Source organism: Triplophysa rosa, linkage group LG2, assembly GCF_024868665.1.
Source record: "Triplophysa rosa linkage group LG2, Trosa_1v2, whole genome shotgun sequence".
Taxonomy (NCBI): Eukaryota; Metazoa; Chordata; class Actinopteri; order Cypriniformes; family Nemacheilidae; genus Triplophysa; species Triplophysa rosa.
The window spans coordinates 26,817,402-26,839,348 of NC_079891.1; the positions used below are offsets into that span (position 1 = coordinate 26,817,402).

The following is a 21,947-nucleotide window of genomic DNA, read 5'->3' on the forward strand; positions in this document are numbered from 1 at the left end:
AAACAATGCACAACTGACATAAAGGAAATTTACTTTTAATACTTGAGTACTTTTAAAAGCACGTACTTCTGTACTTTTACTTAAGTAAGAATCTGTCTTTACAACTTTTACTTGTAGTGGAGTAATATTTGACCAGTAGTATCTGTACTTTCACTCAAGTAAGGAAGTTGTGTACTTCGTCCACCTCTGTACACTACTGAGTTCTGATCGATCTGAACTGATGAGATTAAACTGATGCCATTACTGTTTATTGCTAAGAGCTTATGCTCATGAATATGGTAATGCATGGTGCTTCAATAAAAATAGGCTTTTGGCTTTTTGACTTTATGCGGCGGTGCGCAGAACCACCTGGCATATGACATCAAAGTACTGCAAGAGCAATTCAAAAGCAAACAGAGCAGTCGACTCTCTCTCATGGTGCTGCCGACCGCTCTAAATGACGCCACGTGAAGGGTATGTTTGAGTCAGAAATGCGCAGAAACTGCGCAATAGGCTATATTAAATATGATTCTGCAATAGCAGACTCGGTTGATTTTTATCAGCGTCTGGCGGGTGTTAATTTCAAACCCTGAATGCAAGATAAAACTCCCCCTGCAATTACGCAACGGACCACTAGGGGTCCAGTTATTCCAGGTTGAGAAACACTGCTCTAGGGCATGACAACGAATCTGACATGCAATGAAGTTTCAATGAGCCTCATCATGCATTTTTACTCCTCATGCAGTAGGAATGTTGGGGTGATGGGGTTTTCCCACTGGTTAATCGTTATGCAAAAACACCGGGGGTGGGTTGCTGTGGGGTGGTCGGAGATGCGACCCTGCGCATGACGCATTTTACTTTCAGTTTTAAAATAGCGGCAATTCGGGAACGGCAGTTGCTTGAATTAATGGTGGGTTCAATATCTGTGGCAGTTGTGTATATATATATATATATATATTAGGCAGTTGTGGCCTAATGGTTAGAGAGTCGGACTCATGACCAGAAGGTTGCCGGTTCGATTCCCAGGGCCGGCGGGTAACAACTGAGGTGCCCTTGAGCAAGGCACCTTACCCCTACTTGCTCCCCGGGCGCTGCAGTGATAGCTGCCCACTGCTCCGTGGGTACGTGTGTTCACTACTCTCTGGATGGGTTAAATGCAGAGGTCACATTTCGTTGCCTTGTACTTGTACATGTGCAATGACAATAAATTGAATCTAAATCTAAATACAAAACGAATAAAACGGCACACATCAAGAAACGAAAATAAAAAACATTTAGGTTAGATAAGTTGCCTATATTAACAAAACGAGTAATCACGGCACACGTGCAACAAATAAATAAATAAGAAACGAATAAGAAGGGAATAAGAAACGAAAAACGTTTATGTTAAATAAATGGCAAAGCACCGGCTTTTGAAAATTAGAACAAAAAGAAAATTTAACCTTAACCGGCTCTTGACAACAGTGCTTACATATTCTACTACATGTTCTTTGCCAGAAAAGCCTCCGCCATCGTCTTGTCAGTCAGCACTTCACTCTCCTCAGATGATGAATAAAATCTGACTCTTGCTGCTGATCTTTTCCGCGACACTAGTTCCGCTTACGCTGAATGCAGCAGCCGCGCAACTATAGTTTGGTCTTTGACTAAAGACACGGGTGGACACCGTGTATCACCGGTGACACCAACTATTGCAACAAGCTTATCATGCAGATTCATTTTTGTATATTGAATGTTTTTCAGGTATGAAAGTGTGATTGCCACCCTGTGTGAGAACCTGGACTCTTTGGATGAGCCTGAGGCACGGGCGGCCATGATCTGGATTGTGGGAGAGTACGCAGAGAGGATTGACAATGCTGATGAGTTGCTGGAAAGCTTCCTGGAAGGTTTTCATGATGAGAGCACACAGGTGAATTACATTAAACCAATCAAACAAAAGCACCGGAAAGCTCAAGTGACACCCAAAATTTGACTAAGAAACTCGAATAATATTTCTGATCACTTTTCTTAATATTTGCGTTTAATTCATTTTAAGCCTCGTTGATGGACTTTATATTTAAGGGGTCCCATCACATTTTTAGGTTTCTGTGTAGGTTTCTTAAGGTTTCTTCTACATGAACATCCTTTTTGCATGGCATTGGCAAATGAATAGACAAACAACACATGCAGCCTATTCTATTAAATCACAACTCTGTTTTATAGGCAGTGCATTTTTTTGTAAAGATGCTCATTTCGTAATCAGTCTCAACATTTCATTTCTTGTAATGTGGATGTACCCACATCTTTTAACACTGCATACCAGCGATTACGGTACTGAACTTGTGTGACCTTTTATCTGTGAGTTCATGTTTTTCTCATGGTTGTCTCTCAGGTGCAGCTGCAGTTGCTGACAGCCATTGTGAAGCTGTTCCTGAAGAAGCCCACTGAGACCCAGGAGCTGGTACAACAAGTGTTGAGTCTCGCCACGCAGGTGAGATATACACACTAGCACAGACTGATATCAAAACACAAACATAAGTGAGAAAATGACACTACATCTATACTTGCTCACACCTTTAGGAGATGCTTTCTGGAGGTGTTTCTGTCTTCTGAAATGAGAGAGACTGGCGCTTTCCTGAGAAGAGTTTGTTTTATCAGCAAACAAGATATTCAGAGGTTTGTTTTTGTAACTACAGGCAGAGAATATTATTAAAAGAATCATAAGACATCAAGACTTGTGCCCTACCCTATTCTAGTATTAGATTCAATTGACCAGTACTGTCAGACTATCCACAAGCTAATAACAGCGTGTTGATATTCTTTCAAAGCCTTTGTTTATTGACTATAACTCTTGTAAGCCTTGTTCTCATCCTCCGTGCCAACTCCAGATTGGATTCACTCTTAGCAGTTCATCGCTGAAAGTGTCATTTGCAGTTGGCCAGCTCATTAGAACAACTTTTTCCTGTTAATTAAAGCATTATGGGTAAAGTGTTCGTGTGTGGTGCCTTGATGCTTTTTTTTACTTGAAGTGGTGTTCTCAACAACAAAAGACACTTTAACGTTTTGTTTGTCCCTGTGGTACGATGTCCTGATCTGTCCTTCTACCCAAAATAGAACTGGAATTTATTATCCTGGCAACACCTTCAACCGAGGTGTAGAATGCACACTACTGTTCGAGTTTGTCGGGTCACTTGAAGGAAATGTTTTTCTTGATCTGAAGGCTTATGTCAGATGTTTGAAATTAGCTAGAAAAGTAGCATCTCAGTAGCATCTCTTTTGATTTATTTCAGATTTTTTTCTACAGCCTAAAAATGATAGTTTTGATGTGGAAAAACTAAGTGACCCTAAACTTGCAAATTTATGATGCAGTTATTTACCATTGTAAGGTGACAATTCTAGTCGATCAGTCAACCCCTCAACAAATTGATTTTATTGTGTACATTTCAAAAGTATACAAGTTGCTGCTTGGTAGATTATTGTTTGCATGTGTAAGAGCAAAAGAGCGTTTGTGTATGATGTTGTTAATATTCAGAGAAGCCTTGGGCCTGAGCTGTCAGACTGGGATCTGAGATTGAATCTTGTCATCATTAACTTTGAGATTCAGTGCCACAGGCTGTAGTCGCCGCCAGGGTTCTGTCAGAATACAAAATGTCCTCCTCCATCCCAGGTGGTGTTTTATGACTTTCATATCTAATTCTCGCACCGCTGATTTGCTCTGGGTGTTGCTGGTGCATCACTTGATCTTATCACGCAGATGAATTAGTGCTCGGGTGAAGTTGTGCATTATGTACACAAGACTCCGAATGTTCTCTCCACAAAACCTACTGTGAAGGTCAAAACACTGTCACCCACACTCCCTCATTTTCTCATCCAAATTGTCAAATAGGAATGACAAAAGTATGCTACTATGCTAGCAAGTTAATCCTAGCATTTAATGCAAACAGGCAGGCCAAAAAAAGTCCAAATGTCAGATCTTTTCATTTTACCTTCTAAATGTAATTATTTTGTATTCTTAATTTTTTCTTTTCAATTACCACCTCTTTTCACTTGATTTAAGGAGTTTGGTCTCCAATACATTATTATTCCAATGTATAAATAAGCGTTTACTATTATTATTAGTTTATGGCGTGGTTTTTATTTTAGTATCAAAAATAGCTCACTCTCCACTGTTCTCTATTGTTTTACCTTTCTTTTTTTCCTCTAACGTTTCAGGATTCGGATAACCCTGACCTGCGTGATCGCGGCTACATCTACTGGCGCCTACTCTCCACAGACCCCGTGGCGGCTAAGGAGGTGGTATTGGCCGAGAAGCCTCTGATCTCTGAGGAGACGGACCTGATTGAGCCCACCCTGCTAGAGGAGCTCATCTGCCATATCGGTACACTGGCTTCTGTCTACCACAAACCCCCCAGCGCCTTTGTGGAGGGCAGCCGCGGCGTTCAGCATAAGAGACTTCATGCTCGTGCTGGCTCGTGAGTCTTATGGGAAATCGTTTGAACTTACTTAACCTTTGGAAGTTTGAAACATTATTAAGAAATCTTTTGTCATTCAGTGGGGAGAGTGCTGAGAACTCGGATGTTGGCCAGACCGGACCTTCTGAAGCACCACCCGCTGTCATTCCATCACAAGGTGATCTCCTAGGCGACCTGCTGAACCTGGATCTGGCCCCGCCCACTACCACTATCCCATCTGTTCAGCCCTCTATGCAGATGGGAGCCATGGACCTCCTGGGAGGCGGTCTGGATAGTCTGGTATGTTCCTTCCTTGATGTGATGAAATAAAATTACATTAGAATATAGAAGGAAAACAGTCTAATTACTTCAGTGAATATACCCATCTGTTCCTCTAACAGTCTGTAATTGTGTTCAAAAGCTTATTTGGGTAAAGTGTTTTTTTTTTTTTATTAACCACATGCGTTCAGCTCACACTCATGTTGGGACTTTATTTCAACTTGGTGGTGACTTGGGTCAGATCCAGACCTGTTTTGCCAAATACAAGATCCTCGAAAGGGTGAACCTGATCCCAGATCAGCCCTCGGCTGTAAAGCACACTGTCAAAATCCCTTTAACCAGTGTAATCGGGTCTGTTGAAAAATCACAGATGGTCTTGCATAAGTAGAGCACTTTCCTTGCCTGAATTTCTTTTCCCGTCCTCTCATTCTTTTGTTGACTCTTTGTGTTGTTTCCTCTCTCTTTTGTCCTTACGCTACACTCGCAGATGGGTGATGAATCGGATACGGTAATTAAACTAAGTGAAAGAAAAACAAACATATCATATCATTTCATTAGTTTGAATTGGGGATCTGTATTATTGTGTGTAAGTGGCTTACTCATCACACCAGCAGAGGGCTGCTTCACGTAATGCATTGTTTCTGTTTCATTTAAAGAATATCTACATTAGTATAACAGGTAACATGGAGATCTTAAAGGTATAGTTCACCCAAAAATAAAAATTCTGTCATCATTTGCTCCCCCTCCTGTCATTTCAAACCTGAATGACTTTCTTTCTTCTGCAGAACACAAAAGAAGATATTTTGAAGAAAGTTAGTAACCGAACAGCACTGGTCCCCATTCACTTCTATTGCATGGACACAAAACCAATTTAAGTGAACGGGTGCCAGTTAACAACATTCTTCAAAATTTCTTCTTTTGTGTTTTGTGATCTGCGGAAGAAAGTCATATAGGTTTGAAATGACAAGAGGGTGAGTAAATGATGACAGATTTTTTTTGAGGGGGGGTGAATTATCACTTTGTCTCAGACTTGATTCAAGCTTATTTACATTTAGTCATTTAGCAGACTTCTTATCTTTTCTAAAGTTACACTTACAGACTTCATACAAGTTTGAGTTTGTGGCAGTTTTAAGATTAAATCGTTTGTCAGCCCTAGAGGTGGCGGTTAAAAAATAACGTTTATTATTCCCAACATCATTTCCATCCTTGTTCATCCAATTGGAAACATTTCATCCATTTCTCATTTCTGTGTCAGCTGAGTGCTTCCTACAGGACAGAGGTACAATCTCCCCAGCCTGCTTCTGATTATAGTGACAGAGAGGTCTGTGTGGGTGTTCTTACCTTCGGTTCATCCTTGGAAGTTATTTCTCTCTACTGATCTTAGATCTGACCCTGTATCCCAAAGCCATTGTAAGAAACTGGTCTCAGATCAGTATGGCTCTAAGAGCACATTGCCTCTGTGTTTTGCTGGTAGTTGTAGTCTTGCAGGTGTTTGTGTGTCTCAGTAAATGTTTGATACGTTTTACTCTGTTTTGATGTAGTTTTTAATGTTGAGAAAGTAAAGCAACTCCATTAGTCACGTTTTGTGATTAATGCAGAATTTCCATCCCATCTGTTGAAGAGAAAAACGGTCACTTCTAGGGAAACAGGAAGTTAAGATTTTCTAGGATTCAGTGGAAGGTGTCTTATGTCTGAGAGTTACTTTTGAGATGCTGTGTGATGATATTGGTTGATCTCATGATCATTTTTGTCATATGTAATTTATGCACATGCTTTGCTACTGTCTGAAAAATGTATTCAACCTCACGGGAGCTTGACGAATAAAACATGTGTCTCATGTGTCCTATGGTGTGACATAGCAAAATTTAGATGGATTTATATGACTTTGTTTTATATTATTAATATGGTAACACTTATAAGGACATATTAATGCATTATTCTGCATGAACATATTCTACATCCCCTAATCCTGCCCCATACCTAAACCTAAACGTTACAACAACTACCTTACAAAGTATTCGAGTTTATTAAGTAAAAATTGTGTAGTAAATAGTAGGGCTGTGTATTGGCAAGTGCCTCCCAATACGATACATATCACGATAGATGGGTCACGATACAATGTATTGCTATGTATTTCGATACGATACACATTTGCGATATATTGCAATACTTACATGCTAGAAATACAACATGCTGTGCATCACCGGGGGTTTTCTGTAAGGATAAGTGTAAAAACATCCCTTACCTCTGCAGAGTGGCCATGATGTGCGATGCATGGACCTTTAGATCAGAGGTTTGGGTTCTCAAACTGTGGATTGCGCCCCTCAAGTGTGTAGCACAGGGGAATAAGGTGGGTCACGCAAGTCACTTGGCTGTTGTGGTGCATTACAGTTAAAACAATGAACATGGGCAGTATATAACCTCTGGTTCATCCGTGAAAGCACAATAAATGTCATTGTTACTTTTCTTAATAAACTTTTTGTCTAATGCACTGCAGTAGCCAAGTGATTTGTGTCATGACTTGCGAAGCCTACAAACAGCATTATTTTACATAACTCATTACTCCATGACTTATTTAGAAAACCAAAGCACACCCACACATCAGCTCTGAGAGCTCGAAGCATTCTTATATTTTTCACCATGCTCGCTTCCGCTTACTTTTGGCCGTATGTATATGACATGATTTTAAAAAAAATTATCGACAGTAGAGGTATCACTATTGATACACTATCGAAAAAAAAAATATTGCAATAGTTACATGTATCGATATTTTTGTACAGCCCTAGTAAATAGTGAATATGTGTTCCCCATACTTAAGTGTTGCCATTAATATTTGAAGAGTTTGGTTCCAAAATGAGATTTTTTATTTATTTTTTCCAAAATTTTTGCCATCACACCAAAGGACAAATTTGCATATTAGTCGGTCAGCTACCCAAATGCAGTGACTTAAAAACATGCGGATGGAAACTAACTCAATTCACTGTTACCCGTCATTCACTTTGATCTGCGCTTTCTTCCTCCCCATCACCCTCTTAAAGGAATAGTTCACTTAAAAAATATATTTTCATGATAATTCACTCACCCACATGTCATACAAGCCGACCGTATGTTTATTTCTTCTGTCGAAAACAAATTGAGGCTTATGAGGAAAGCTTTCCAGGTTTTTTTTCCATGTAATGGACTTCAACGGGGGGCTCTTGTTTTTTTTACTGTGTATTTACTTTTAAAACATAAATACATGTCTTGTACTGCCTCCGCGATGCATGTCCACGACTTCCGTATTACGCAATCATGTTGGAATGGTTACGCGTGACGTAGGTTTGAAAAGATTTAAACATCCCTGGTATGCACACGAACTGACCATTTTAAACGATAATCTTGCACAAAGACATATACCGTGTCATTCAACATCTAAGGGCATTTTCAGATTGGGCTCGTTTGCTTGAGTGTGATTGTTCCCGGCGCCCGCCGCCATTTGCTTTCAGACTCAACTTGATTCTGTCGAACCCTGGTGCATTTGCGTTCGTCTTACGTCATCAAAAATGCACACTGCGCATGACAGAAAACAGAACACGGATCAATATATTGTGTTTTTATTAATTTGGTGCTATTATGCGCAGCAGAGTAAATGACATTTGGGTTTACTGTATGTGTGTTGCATGCAGATGGCTTTCTGCTACTTGCAAACAGACTATTTTGAGGAAACAGTGGATTACCATTGACCTGCCGCTCTGATTCCACTCGCAGCGCTGAAATACGATGCAGCCTGCACTCTCGCTCGAATCCAAGGTAAATCATCATCATTATCATCATGTGTTTTATTGAAGGAAATACATCGTAATCGGCTTAAACGCATGCGCAGGTCACTTTACTTCCTCATCAAATGCGTACCCGGGTCCGTGTTGCTTTCATATTCATGCGAACCCCGCCACAGTTCGAGAGCAACCGAACTCAGACCACCTCCTTCAGGTAGTCTCTGGTTCGGTAGCCAGGTGCGCACGCAGATTCGCTTGACAGCTTTCACAATAGCGATTTTTCATGCGAACCGCGCCCCAATCCGAACTAAACTTCAAGTGTGAAAGCGACCTAAGATTTTTTGTACGGCCTTAAACCACACCTGAACACTGGGTCGGAACTTCTGCTTGCGTCACACGTGACCTTTCCAACGTGATTACAGGGATTGTGGAGGCAGTGCAAGCCATATGTTTATGTTTAAAAATAATATAATTGTTTTGTTTTCTTGAAAAATGATTAATCGTTTCGCTAGACAACACCCTTATTCATTGGCTGGTGTCGTTTAGAGCCTTTTGAAGCTGCGATAATACTGAAATTTGGACCTTAACCAACAGCCCCCCGTTGAAGTCCATTATATGGATAAGAACCCTAGAAAGCTTTCCTCAAAAGCCTCAAAAAAAGCCTTTGTTTTTCGACAGAAGAAATAAACTCACGGACGGAGTGAATTATCATGAAGTTATATTTTTAAAGTGAACTACTCCTTTAATAATACATGTCAAACATTCCTGACTGCTGTGCCTGACTTCTTGTCCACTTTCTTTTCACAGCTGGGAGGAGATCTTGGCGGAAGTCCTTCGGTAAGTCAGAGTGTTTTTTTGTACAGTTCACCCAGAATTTGATAAATGTGCTTCATTCAGTTACTAGAGTGGATTAGCATCAACGCAGGGGCTTTCCTTCATTAATCACAGAAGTTCTTGAAGGGCTGTTAAATTGAACCTTCACTTTTTTCCTCTTATTTTCTCTGCATGCCTCTTCCCTGGAGATCTCCTCACAGTTTAAGAAGGTCGTAATAGGTTGTAATACTCCTTTCTTCTCAGATGGGCGCAGGTCTGGGAGTTGCCCCAGCAGCCATGCCTGCGACTCTGGGTGGCGCTCCTGCTGTCGGAGGTGGATTAGGAGACCTCTTTGACCTCGGCGGAGGTGTTGGCATGCCAAGTGGATCCTATGTCGCTCCTAAAACTGTAAGTCTGGAATAAATCGATGTTCACAATCAATAACTCTGCTTATGACCTCAGCGGTTTTTATGTGCTTTTTCCCTCGTCTTTTAAATCAATTTACACCGCAGTGGTGCTGTCTTGACTGTAAATCTGTATTAGCTTTCCTGTAGCTCAGTGGTTAGAGCATGGCGATAACAACGCCAAGGTCATGGCTTCGATCCTAGGGATTGCACATACTCAGATACAAATGTATAGTATAATGCAATGTAAGTCGCTTTGGATGAAAGCATCTGCCAAATGCATAAATGTAAATCTTGTCAGCATTAGAATGTGGGCATCTGTTTCAGGTGTGGTTACCGGCAATGAAAGCTAAAGGGCTGGAGATTTCTGGGACGTTTGCCCGGCGCAGCGGGGTCATCCAGATGGATTTGTCTCTTACCAACAAAGCCATGAGCGTTATGATTGACTTTGCTATACAGTTCAACAAGAACAGGTGAGTGAAGGGGCAGGAAGGAAAACTGGGGTGGTAAAAACTGTTTTGGAGGTCTGTTCAAGGTTTTGTTCTTCACTCTGTGGTGTATTCCCTGATTTTTAATCAGTTTGGAAGCCTGCCTGAAAACTTGAAAAACTGTTTTACTCTGGCAGTTGGATCGTTCAAGGGCACACAGATATTCTAAAGACATTTTAATGGGCTTTTATGTTGATTAAGCACCTAGTCTGTCTAGTAAAGTATATTCAGTAAAACCTAAAAGTAATATATTATGTATTTAGATATTTGCTTAGACATTTCAGCCGATAGTTGTACCCTTTTGTGTGTATAGATTTTTTGTTTAGCCATGCATATAAAACGGTTGGTTGGTAATTGGAGGTTTCCTCTGAGGTTGATAAGATATTCTTGGTGGTTGCTTACTGGCTTAGTCCAAAAGATCCTACCCACGGCATGACATTGAACTTTCTAGAAGCTTTGGATCCCTCTTCAATATGAATTTATAGAAATTATACAGCCACTTAAAAAAATATTAAGAGAGCAAAATTATTTTCAGTTTGTGATCAAGTAAAATGAATGATCACGTTTGTTTCATTCTATGAACATTTCTCCTAAATTGTCAATCAACATTGTTTTTATTTGTATTTATTTGTAGAAAAATCGTATCATTGCGTTATGTTATTTTGATGATCTTGAATACTGCAAAGAAAATGTTCGTATAAACAACATATTACTAATGCTTTTGTAATTTAGGATTTGTTTGAAAAAAAAGCCTATTTTTAATCACAGCTTTCATGCGTCTTAGCGTTCTCTCAGTCTTTTTTGTGGCTTTATGTATTTTTTAACCTGTTTAATTGTCATAAGTTTGTCAGTCCATAGCAGCCATAACACCCATGACCGAGTAATACCTCCGTTTCGGAGATGAGTAATACTTGCTGTAGATAAAAAAAAAACAAGCTTGACTGTGTTTCTGTCTCCCTGTAGTTTTGGTCTATCACCTGCTGGTCCTCTGCAGATTCTCACTCCTCTGAGCCCTAATCAGACTATTGATGTCAGCCTGCCTCTCAGTACAGTCGGCCCCATCATGAAAATGGAACCTCTTAACAACCTACAGGTAACATTTCCATAGCATTATTACAGCATAACGCTTTATACACAGTATGAGATGCTGAGTAAGTGTAAATAGAGGCTGCAGTGCAAAAAAATCCATTCTAAAGATAGCGGGTATCTCTCTCTTCCTCTCTGCTATTCTCTTTGCCCTTGTCCACTTATGTCCTCTATCAATCAAGGTTATAGGCTGTGGTCAGAATTAACTACGTCTGATAAGCTCTCAGTGGAGTCAGTCAAGTTCTTTCTTGTTTTTCTCCCTCTTCCTCTCTGAGGTCTTTTAAAAGAGATTAGAAGATTTTTTTATCTTTAGCCCTAGAGTCCATTTTCATACCATTACCAGATTTAATGTGTACATAGTGAATGTCATGTTCAGAACTCAGATGTTAGACTTGTGATAAATGGTTTATCATGAATGCACATCTTTCACTTTCTTATTGGTTCTTTCTACAGATGTCTCATGTACATTTAAAAGGATAGTTTTTTTTCATTCTGTTGAACACGAAAGAAAGTAATTTGAAGCAAAATACAGCTTGACAACCATTTTAATGGTAGTCAGTGGTGCCCCAGATATGTCAGCGGCTAACATTCTTCCAAATATCTTTGTGTTCAACAGAACAAAGACATTTATATAGGTTTGCAACAATTTGAGGTTGAATAATTCATGACATAGTTTTCATTTTGGGGTAAACCATTCCTTATTCTGGACGTGGTTTGGTTTACCAAGAGCCTTAAAAAGTGTGTGGGTTCGGATTAGAACGGCTGGTATTTTCACCAGTGACAATATTCATTTCACATCTCAGTTTCTCTCTGCAAATACATCACAGGAAGTAATTGTGATTAATTAGTCATTTAATTGGTCTAATATGCCTTGTATATAATATGTATTGACTGCAGTTATGAGTGCAAGGAAAAAAATAGAGGAGGAATGAGGGTGGTGCGCAGAGCTCTCAGAATGCATTGGCTGGATGAATTATTCAGAGATGAAGTCTCAAAGGCCTGAAGTCTGTGTGGGGCTGCTGGTCTATGGAGCGATTTTACTCTCATTAATTATTCACGCGTAAAACAAGATACACACATGCGTAAATGGTTTCACATGAATAAAACCTAATTTACGTGCACAAAGTATAAATATACATTTAAAAAAAGCTATTCACGTGCGTAAAACAAAACTATTTTCTTATAAAGTACGTTTCGCAAACATACGACTGTGCACAAATATTTCGAAAGTTTAAAATGTACACGTTTATCATGTTATGTGAATGTGCAAATCATCACTCATGTGAAAAACGCCTTGGATGTGTGTGTGTGTGTGTTTTTTGAGACTCTCCTGGCAGCGCAACCCCTCCCACATGGGTTGTCGTACTCTTTAGCCAATCAAATTCAACCTTATCATTCAACCAATCATAAACGCGAAGAGCACAGGACTCAAGTAAAACGGCTCTGCGCCCCTTTTGCGCAGTTTGACTCACTTCCTGTGTTGCCAATTTAGTGATTTTTCAGCCCCCTTTGGAGATATATTTCCCAAAAGGCAGCTAGCTACACATCTATTCGCCCATACAAAACAATGTTTCCAAGAACTAGTAATTTATTGTCCTTGTTTGCCGTTGTTCATTTAAAACATACATTGTATGGACATACAAATATGAACAGGCACAGTTTGTTACCCAGACGGATTTTAAGAGAGAGTCTCAAAATACACACAAACAAATCCAGGGTGATTCACACGTGAGTGACAAGTTGCACATTCAAATTCAATGATAAACTTGTACATTTTAAGCTTTCGAAATAGTTGTACGTCTGTGAATTGTATTAAGCGTTTGTGAAACATATTTTATGAGGATATAATTTTATTTTACGCACGTGAATTGTTTTTTGTGAATGTATATATATATATATAATTTGTGCACATGAATTAGGTTTTATGCAACTGAAACTGGCTACGCAAGTGTACATCGTGTTTTATATGTGAATAATTAATGAGACTAAAGTCGCTCCATACTGGTCCCTCTGTGGGGTTGTGTAGTCTGTATTCTGATGGATGCTGTGCACCTGCTGTCAGCTTTCACAAAGCTCTTCTGGGTGCATCTCAATCCATCATGCTCTCAAAAGATTTACAGACATAAATGAGGATGTGCTTTATTACAGCTTCAGACTGCTAATACATTCACAAGGTGTTGGTTTCAGAAGGATGGAAAGTCATTCTTTGGCTTTATTACATAAGATATTTTGTTACACTGATTTGTGGTCTTTCTTCAGCCCCGGCTTTTATGTCTGCCTACATTTTGGAATCAAGCAAAGGACAACTTTCTGTTATATATAGTAGTCCAATTTTTCGCTCTCATACACTGCTTCTGCCTTGTAGTATAAAACTGGATTTTTTTGTGCACTTTTGCAACTCAAGTTAAGTGTGGAATGCAGACATATAGAGTCTAAGGACGTTTTCGAACTCTGGAGCGGTTCGCTAGACGTGTGAAAGCCATCCGACCCAACTGACCAATGAACCAGGCTGTATCACAATGTATGATGGGTAATTACGTAAAGTTGCGTGACGCAGAAGGGATTATTTTGCTGATGGCTCCCAAAATGAACTGACGGATGACATCTTTGAGCGGAATCCCTGAAAATAAACAGATGCACTCTGACCAATCGAAGGAGAGTTTACTCACACGTGACTTGTATTAACAAAGTTTGGTCTGTTCGGAAATATTGACTTGTGAATCCGAACCCAACCAAAATAAATTGCCACATTGTAGCGATTTAACCCCCGGTTTCGGAACAAAGCAATCGATCCACAGGTGTGAAAACGCCCTAACTGTTCATGTACATCTTGGTGTTGAGATAACAGCCAACAGCCATCTTTGCGACGTTCAACATCACAGCTCACCCTATGAACAGTATTGAGTGTGCTGGTTCACAGAGGGTAACCGATCATTTCATTTTCATATGGAAGTCAGGGGCAAAATATCCTGTTTAATTCAAAAGGTCAGAGAAAATGTGAATAATGCGCTTTAATAACTAAATAATTAGTTTTGGGATAAACCTTTAGTGTAAGAGGTTTTTGAGTTGGTTTGTTTCCATAACTGCGTATTCTACTGCTTGATTCTAATTACTCAAGACAGACAAACTCTGTTTGTTTTTCGCAAACTGTCACTGGGCATCTTGCATCCTTTTGTTGAGCGCTGCCTCAAAGGCATTTGTGCATGTTTGAAGTTCACACGCAGGCAGATTCATGTACACGCACACAGGAGCTGAACGCAACCTTTGAAAACACGCAGAGGGACAGTGGAAAGTGAGAGAGATAAGCAAAATATCAAAGGACCTGCATTTTCTAATATTCTGAACTGCATATGGGCCTCCTTTAAAAGCACTGGATAAAGAGAGATTTGTTTATTTCAGAAACTGTGATCCTCCTGCTCTTAATGCAGTTGAGTGCATTTCCCCAGCGTGTCTGTAAATGTAACGGTATTAATGTCTCTCTCTCTCTCTCTCTCTCTCTCTCTCTCTCTCTCTCTCTCTCTCTCCCTCTGTGTGTGTCTGCTTGCAGGTAGCTGTGAAGAATAACATTGACGTATTCTACTTCAGTTGCCAGTATCCCCTCAGCCTGCTTTTCGTAGAGGATGGAAAGATGGGTGAGTGTGCTTCAGATGATTGCGATGTCAATTTATTTTTTTGATGTGCGTGGGCCAGCCCTCATAATGTAAATCTCTTTTTTTAATCTCTCTCTCAGACCGTCAGGTGTTCCTGGCCACCTGGAAAGACATTCCAAGTGAAAACGAGTCCCAGTTCCAAATTAGCTCTAACGCTAACCTCAACTCAGGTAACAGGAATGCAGGTCACGTGTGAATTGGGAGACAGCTAGGGCGAGAGAGTGAGAGATATGTAAATGAAAACAAATTAGCATATACCGTATAAAGTGGAGGAAGGAGTTCTAGAGTTATCTGCACTCTCTTTTTTTGCATAACTCTCAATCACGCTTAAGCACACTCTCCTGTCAGGGTCTGTCTCAGAGGACCAGTGGTGGTCTGTTGGCATGGCTGGGTGGAATTAACACGGGACAGGTTTTTAAGGAATGATTCTGTTCTGCGTGATTGTTTGCATGAAGTAATTGTGAATTGCACAGCCGGGAACACGCACACACACTCAAATTGATGAAAATATTGTGCCCTGGCTTGTTTTGCTCCCGTGAGTTAGTCGTGAGGCTAATTCACGAATTCAAACTCTAATGGTTATTGTTTAACCATTCTTAATTACTTTAGAATCTGATTTACGGGATAGTTGACCTAAAAATACCATTTTTAAACTATACGAGTCTTCTGTGGAACACAAAAGAAGATATTTTGAGAAAGTGGTTTTGCGTCCATACAATGGAAGTCAATGGGGTCCAATGTTGTTTGGTTACCAACGTTCCTCAAAATTATTAGTTTTCGTCAAATTTTTACTATGTGTATAAAGTTTTTTATACAATGACAGTGATTATGATTTAGATGACCAGCCTCCAAAAGGGATGTAAAAGCAACCTAAAGAGCTGTTTACAACACTTTATTTCATGTGTTGTTACTCATGCTCATACTGTACCCTGTATGATTAAGAAACCCAATTTCTGATCCTGTCCCCTAAAAAGTTTTAAGACCTTGTTTTATGTTCTTGAACAAGGAAAATAATACTGTTAGGAACAACCTGAGGGTCGAGCAAATAACAAAAGTTTTGTTTTGAGTTGAACAATGCCTTTTTCATCAATCAAACTACTGACTGGTTGTTCATAGTGCACCACAACGTGAAGGCAAACCTTTGCAACCTAATTGCCATAGAGACTTCTTCAGAGATACATCTGAAAGCTCATGACGTTTGTGTTTTATTAACAAATAATTTCTCTCACCTCACAGACGCAGCCAGCAACAAGCTGCAGGGCATTAATATCTTCACCATAGCCAAGAGAACCGTAGAGGGACAGGACATGCTGTACCAGTCTGTCAAACTCACCAACGGCATCTGGGTGCTGGCTGAACTGCGCATGCAGACCGTCAACCCCAACTACACGGTACGTGCAATTAAACGGAGAGGGGGACATGAAAAGAATAGAGCAAAGTAATGCTCGAGCATGTGCACGTGCACACAGATCGATAAAGACAAGAGGATGTACAGGAGGAGATGGTGGTGGCCACCTGTGAGGGAGTGTGTTTTACAAAAGAACTCCCCTATTAGTTCCTTCTGAGTCATGCCAGACAATGATCTGTGTGTGCGCGTATGAGTGCGGGGAAAAGAAGAGGGTCAGAGGGGAAAAAGCGCTGCTGGGAGATCAAAGACTGTAGATAAATTCCAAAGCATACTGAGGATGAGCTGCCTACCGCCTCACAGAGAGAAACACAAATAACGCTGTGTGGCACACAAATAGAGCTTCTCACGAGAGACTAGATTTAGAATGTACTTTCATTGGAGTTTGTATCAAATATATAGATCACTTTTGCACACAGAATAATATAAACGGGTTACAACCAGGTTCTTTGTAGCAATACCTTCTTGGATCTCTTTCTTCATAAATAATACATGATGTGCTCTTTTGATTCAAATTTGGTTAAATCAAGGTATCCTAACGTAATTTACAGGGACAGTTTTCGTGTTGAGGGCATGCCAATAATTTCAGGGCATCAACAGTGTTCAGGTGGGCAGGTCATGAGTTTGGTGACGCAGCTAAGGATTGTGGTCAGGCAGAATTTGAGGGCTCCTGGGTGGATGGTGATAAAAGGATTTTAAGGAACAAATGACAATCCTCTCATTCTTTTCTTTCCTCGCTCATTCTCACATCCTTTTGATTTGAGCGATTGGCTGTCGCAATTGTAGGATATTCCTCTCTGGAAAGCAACTAGAATTGGGGACCAGTTTTTTTATTCCCAGTGGCACAATTTGTATGCACCTGGGAGCTTGGAGACTGAGATTAATATGTTTACTTGTTTTCTTGTGAGTTAATCCGCATATACAGCTGCTTTTTAACAGGATTTAGCACGTAGCATATTTATTGTGTTATTTCAACATTACACCGCCTCCGTCTCATCTGTTTTGCTTACATGTAAAAATGTATTTTCATTTGTGATTAGGTTGTTTGATTTTGTATATTTTTATCTTTTTTGTGTTTGCGCTTATGTCTGCACTTGATGATGACATCACAATGCAGGATATGGAGGTTAGATTCCTTTAATATTTACCTGAAGACCTAAACTTCTCACGTCTTATAAATTGCTTCCTTTACACGATCACATTTTCTTTCATTACTTTTTAATAACGTCTATATCATAAAAAACAAGGTCCACAGGTATCAAATATGCTGATGGCAAAACGTACTATATTATGGTGGCCGCGATTGTTTGAAAGAGGAACTGTTTTGGATGACAAAGCAAATCAGGAGATTTTTTTTAAGCGAGTGGCTGTCCTGGTTTACTTGGTGAGATAAGAACTGTAAAATCAGCGGTTCATGTATTGTAACAGTTTTAAAGGGATAGTTCACCCAAAAATGAAAATTCTGGCATCATTTACTCACCCTCAGGTTGTTCCAAACCTGTATACATTTCTTTGTTCTGCTGAGCACAAAGGAAGATATTTGGAAGAATGTCAGGAACCAAACAGATCTCATCCCCCATTTACTTCCATAGTAGGGAAAATCAATACAATGGGAGTCAATGGGGGATGAGATCTGTTTGGTTACTGTCATTCTTCCAAATATTTTCTCTGTGTTTAGCAGAACAAAGGAATTTATACAGATCTGGAATAATCTGAGAAAATCATCACAGAAATTTCATTTTTGGGTGAACTATCCCTTTTAATAAGACCAAGCAAAAACGTGACGGCCAGCAATAATTATTTTCAGAGGTTACTGGAGAATTTTGCTACATGAGACCCTTTTCTTACATTATGCATTTTTATTGAATTTTTAAAGATTTTTCATGTAAAATCCTATTGGCACAAAAATCTGTAGTTGCAATGAATGGGAATGCAACAAAGACTTAAACACGTTCTGAAACAAACCACAAAATCTTTTCTTCCTTTTGTCCTTTCGTACATTTTTATTTCAATTTCTTTCTTCAAAGGAGTTGCTCTTTACAGTAAATTGGTACCTCGCAGCACATGCTTTTAATGCGAACAGACTCACCCGCCCCCACACACACACGTGTGCTCGCACAAACATCTGCATGGGTCTGATAATCCTCCGTATCCTTATCCTCACACTAATAGCCACTTCATAAAACCATCCTGTAACGCTATGAATCACGGGCGTTTTGCGCATAGCTCAAACAAATGTCCTGAAAAGACAGTGTAATATGGTAGGGTTGCAATTTTGTTATATGTTGTGTTTTCTAAGTAACTAGTAATGTTCACAAAGCTCCACAGTTATCCCTATGGCAACCAGGCGTCTACTGGCACGGACCGCTTCCGCTCACGTCTGATGGCAGAAATATGTGAAGGCGTTCCTCACAGCCCTCTGCGCAGCTCCCTGCTGCTTCCACTCTTCCCTTCATCCCACCATCTCATCTTGTTTCCTTTCCCCTTTTGATTACACGCTTCTCCAACATCGAAACCCGCTGCTACATCTCTCCGAGTCTTAGTGCCATCCGCTCTCGCTTCTTTCTCTGGTTCCTGCCCACCGCCCACCTGTGCTGCATCTCTCTTCTCTTTAATCTCGCTTTATCTCATGAGGCAAATTATAGAACAATGCAACTTTTAATAAAGACGCCTCCTCATGCAGCGAGCTGATGCTACAGAGCAAGACGGTGTCATCACTGTGTGTGCAAATCCACTACATTCTGAATATAGTCAAGACAAAATCATTTCCATCAAAAAAAGAACGCAGAGAGAACTGGGTTCAGGAAAGAAAAATTGTGCAATTGAAATAACCCTGCTCTCTCCAGAAGGAAGAATGTGTACCTACCGGCTTTCCTCCTTGTGATTGGTCTGTTAGAAACCCGAAGTCGAGTTTGCTGCAGAGCTCACTTGACAAAAGAAGGAAGCAGGTGTTACAGTAGCTGGAGGTCTCCTCTCATGCCGACCTCTTCAAACACAGTCGCTCCTCTGACTTCAGTCTGAATTCGTCTGTTACTCTTAGTTCTCCATCGGATCCTTTGGGAGGAGTGGATGTTCAAGTTGGATCTCCACTAAAATAAACAAAGCATGCTTATGGAGTTTTATTTGTGTTTAGTTTCAGATATTTCGTTTAGAAATCTGAGTAAGACAAAGGTTAGTCAAGTTTAAGTCTCTTACATAGCAGTGCATTTGTAATTTCTGTGGAGTTGCTCAAGGTGTATTGGCTCAGTTAGATTTATCATAGTTTGCTGGCGGGGATTCAGCATTACTTGTATTTTCTGTCTTTTTCCACCTCCTTTTGTCTCACTTTGAAAAGAACTTTCAAGCATGCGCTCAAATCTTCTAACAATTTCACAAGCGTAAGCGACAAGGGTGCACCTGTCAGTGTTAAATCTATTGTTAATGCATCGCTTGCTAATTTTTTCTCTCTCTCTCCTCAGCTGTCTGTAAAGTGCAGAGCGCCCGAGGTCTCTCAGTTTGTGTACCAGTGCTATGAGTTGGTGCTGAGGAACTGAGACGGACGGCACGCCGAAGAGGATGCCAGCTGGTGGGCGTTGTTGGGTGATGGGATGAATGGCATCCTTACTGGACCAGTCAGAGAAACCGGCTGTCTTGCGTAACCCTCAGACTGTGCTTTCAGCATTGACGGAGTCCCATAGATTCATTCTTTGTCCATTCCCTTCGCCCCTCTTTCCTTCCCATTTCCTTCCTCCAGTTATGAAAATTCATTAAAAAATGAATTAGGTCTCTCTCCTAAGATATAAGATTCTCTAAATTATAAGAATACCATCTTTATTCCAAGTGTTTACAGGTGTTTTTCTCAGCCAATTCCATTTGCCTGTAGTACTTCATTCTTTTCGTTTGTATTTTTATTCTTTTCTTCAAAGAGGGCAAACATCTTGTGCAGAAGATCAAAGCAGTGTAAAGGCAGTAGAATTTATTTCACCATCCATCCCGTGGCAGAAAGCTGCTCAACTGAACTGTTTTTAATTTGGTCTTTATTATCAGAGCATGGGTTTCTAGGTTTATCGTGAAGATGTGTAGTCACACTTTAGATGGTCATTTATTTATTTTCTTTTTTAGTGAAAACCTTTGTATCCCCTTGTCATAGGGAATGTCTGTCTCCATTTCTTTTAAGGGAATGCTGTGTGTTTCTCCAGAAGCACTACATTGTTGCCGAGTTAAAAATATCTCTGTAATTGGTTTGTCATTTTTTGGTATTAAGCTGGGTTAATATTATTTACTACTGTCATTGTGTGTGCTGTGTATCAGTGTGTGTTTTGTGTGGAATGTAACATTTCTGCATGTTCTGTTTCCTTTTCTGTCCTCCCTCGTTCCCTGTTTGAGAGCCAGTGTCTTAGCAGTGTGTCTGATGTTTCCGGTAAGATAAACTGCTCTGAATGAGACGCATAATCAGTCTGCAATAAATTGTTGATTTCTTAATGTTTTGAGTATTGCACATGTCATGCTGACAAGATGCATCAGAAGTCCCTTGCATTCCCATTCTTCACATGCAGAGGTGTGACTGAAACTGATCCGTGTTATAATAGATTTTCTTTTAATCCGTGTTTTGCGGGTTAAATTTATGATGAATTTAAAATGAGCAGTTTTGGTTCTGTATGAACGCTCAACCTTAATATAAAATGTAGATCACAAACACTGCTGACCTGACATGCTACATTGTATGTGTGTACATTTAGAGGTTTCAAAATTGAATCGCTTATTTTATTTTTAATCACATCAGTTCTTTCATTGATTCTGTATGAATGTGTATTTGTGTACTTTGTGGATTTAGACATGTAGGGATGATTACAAGGAAATGTCCAGCAATGGAGAAACATGCTTTACTTTTTGTTGGTTTCTGTCTTGATTACATCATCTGATATTAAAATTAGATAAGTCTACTGTTGTTTTTTAAGTTTGATTATTACAGCGTGGTCTTTGTTAGAATAACAGTAGAATTAAGTGATGAGTCAGCTGTATAGTTCCAAATGGGATGGTACTCTAAACGGTTGGTTTTAATTTGAAATTATGTAAACTGGGTTCTGGAAATACTCTATTGTATTACGCCCCCTTATCTGGGCGGTGTCTTTAAACATGAGTGTTCTGTCTTGTTTTAGAGAATATTACATGTAGATTAACTGGCTGGTTAAATACAAAGAATGTTTGAACCGATTTGAACTTTGGTTGAAGACCTCTCATGTATACCCGACCATAATTCACTTAAGTGCACTTATGCCAGTCTCAAAGTTTAACTTAAGCTAATGGTAAGCAATCTTACCTGGAGGACATGAGGATGGGCTTATCTATAGCTCCTACATAATTAATTTGGCCTGTTTAATATCATTCAGATGTTATGGCGTGCTCGTCTCGATTGATGTTATGGCGTGCTCGTCTCGATTGATGTTAAATGGGTTTTAGGGTCATGTTATATAAGCAATTTTAAATGGGTCCTCTGTTATGTGTCATGGATCGCTTTAAGCCATGTCATGCAGCAAAGAATTGTTCACCGATTAAAGCTCAGAGGAAGCCAGACACCCAGTTGCACAAATTGAACTTTCTCATGCGAATCAGATTACACCGAGGGATGTATTTAAGTGAATCCCCAAAATATTAACCCTAGGCTAATGCAATACTTTGCAC

At 39.9% G+C, this 21,947-nt stretch overlaps 1 protein-coding gene across 1 annotated transcript in view; it reads left to right on the forward strand.

Moving 5' to 3' along the window:
- Positions 1 to 21,208, forward strand: part of ap1b1 (adaptor related protein complex 1 subunit beta 1) — a 27,429-nt gene extending 6,221 nt beyond the window's left edge. The window contains exons 7-19 of the mRNA XM_057352484.1: positions 1,720 to 1,885; positions 2,348 to 2,446; positions 4,168 to 4,427; positions 4,508 to 4,706; positions 5,173 to 5,193; positions 9,248 to 9,277; positions 9,518 to 9,661; positions 9,985 to 10,130; positions 11,109 to 11,238; positions 14,779 to 14,863; positions 14,962 to 15,051; positions 16,118 to 16,272; positions 19,745 to 21,208. Coding sequence (XP_057208467.1) covers positions 1,720 to 1,885; positions 2,348 to 2,446; positions 4,168 to 4,427; positions 4,508 to 4,706; positions 5,173 to 5,193; positions 9,248 to 9,277; positions 9,518 to 9,661; positions 9,985 to 10,130; positions 11,109 to 11,238; positions 14,779 to 14,863; positions 14,962 to 15,051; positions 16,118 to 16,272; positions 19,745 to 19,819 — 1,600 coding nt within the window. The 3' untranslated portion in view covers positions 19,820 to 21,208. The remainder of the gene's footprint in view (positions 1 to 1,719; positions 1,886 to 2,347; positions 2,447 to 4,167; positions 4,428 to 4,507; positions 4,707 to 5,172; positions 5,194 to 9,247; positions 9,278 to 9,517; positions 9,662 to 9,984; positions 10,131 to 11,108; positions 11,239 to 14,778; positions 14,864 to 14,961; positions 15,052 to 16,117; positions 16,273 to 19,744) is intronic.
- The last annotated feature ends 739 nt before the right edge of the window (positions 21,209 to 21,947 follow it).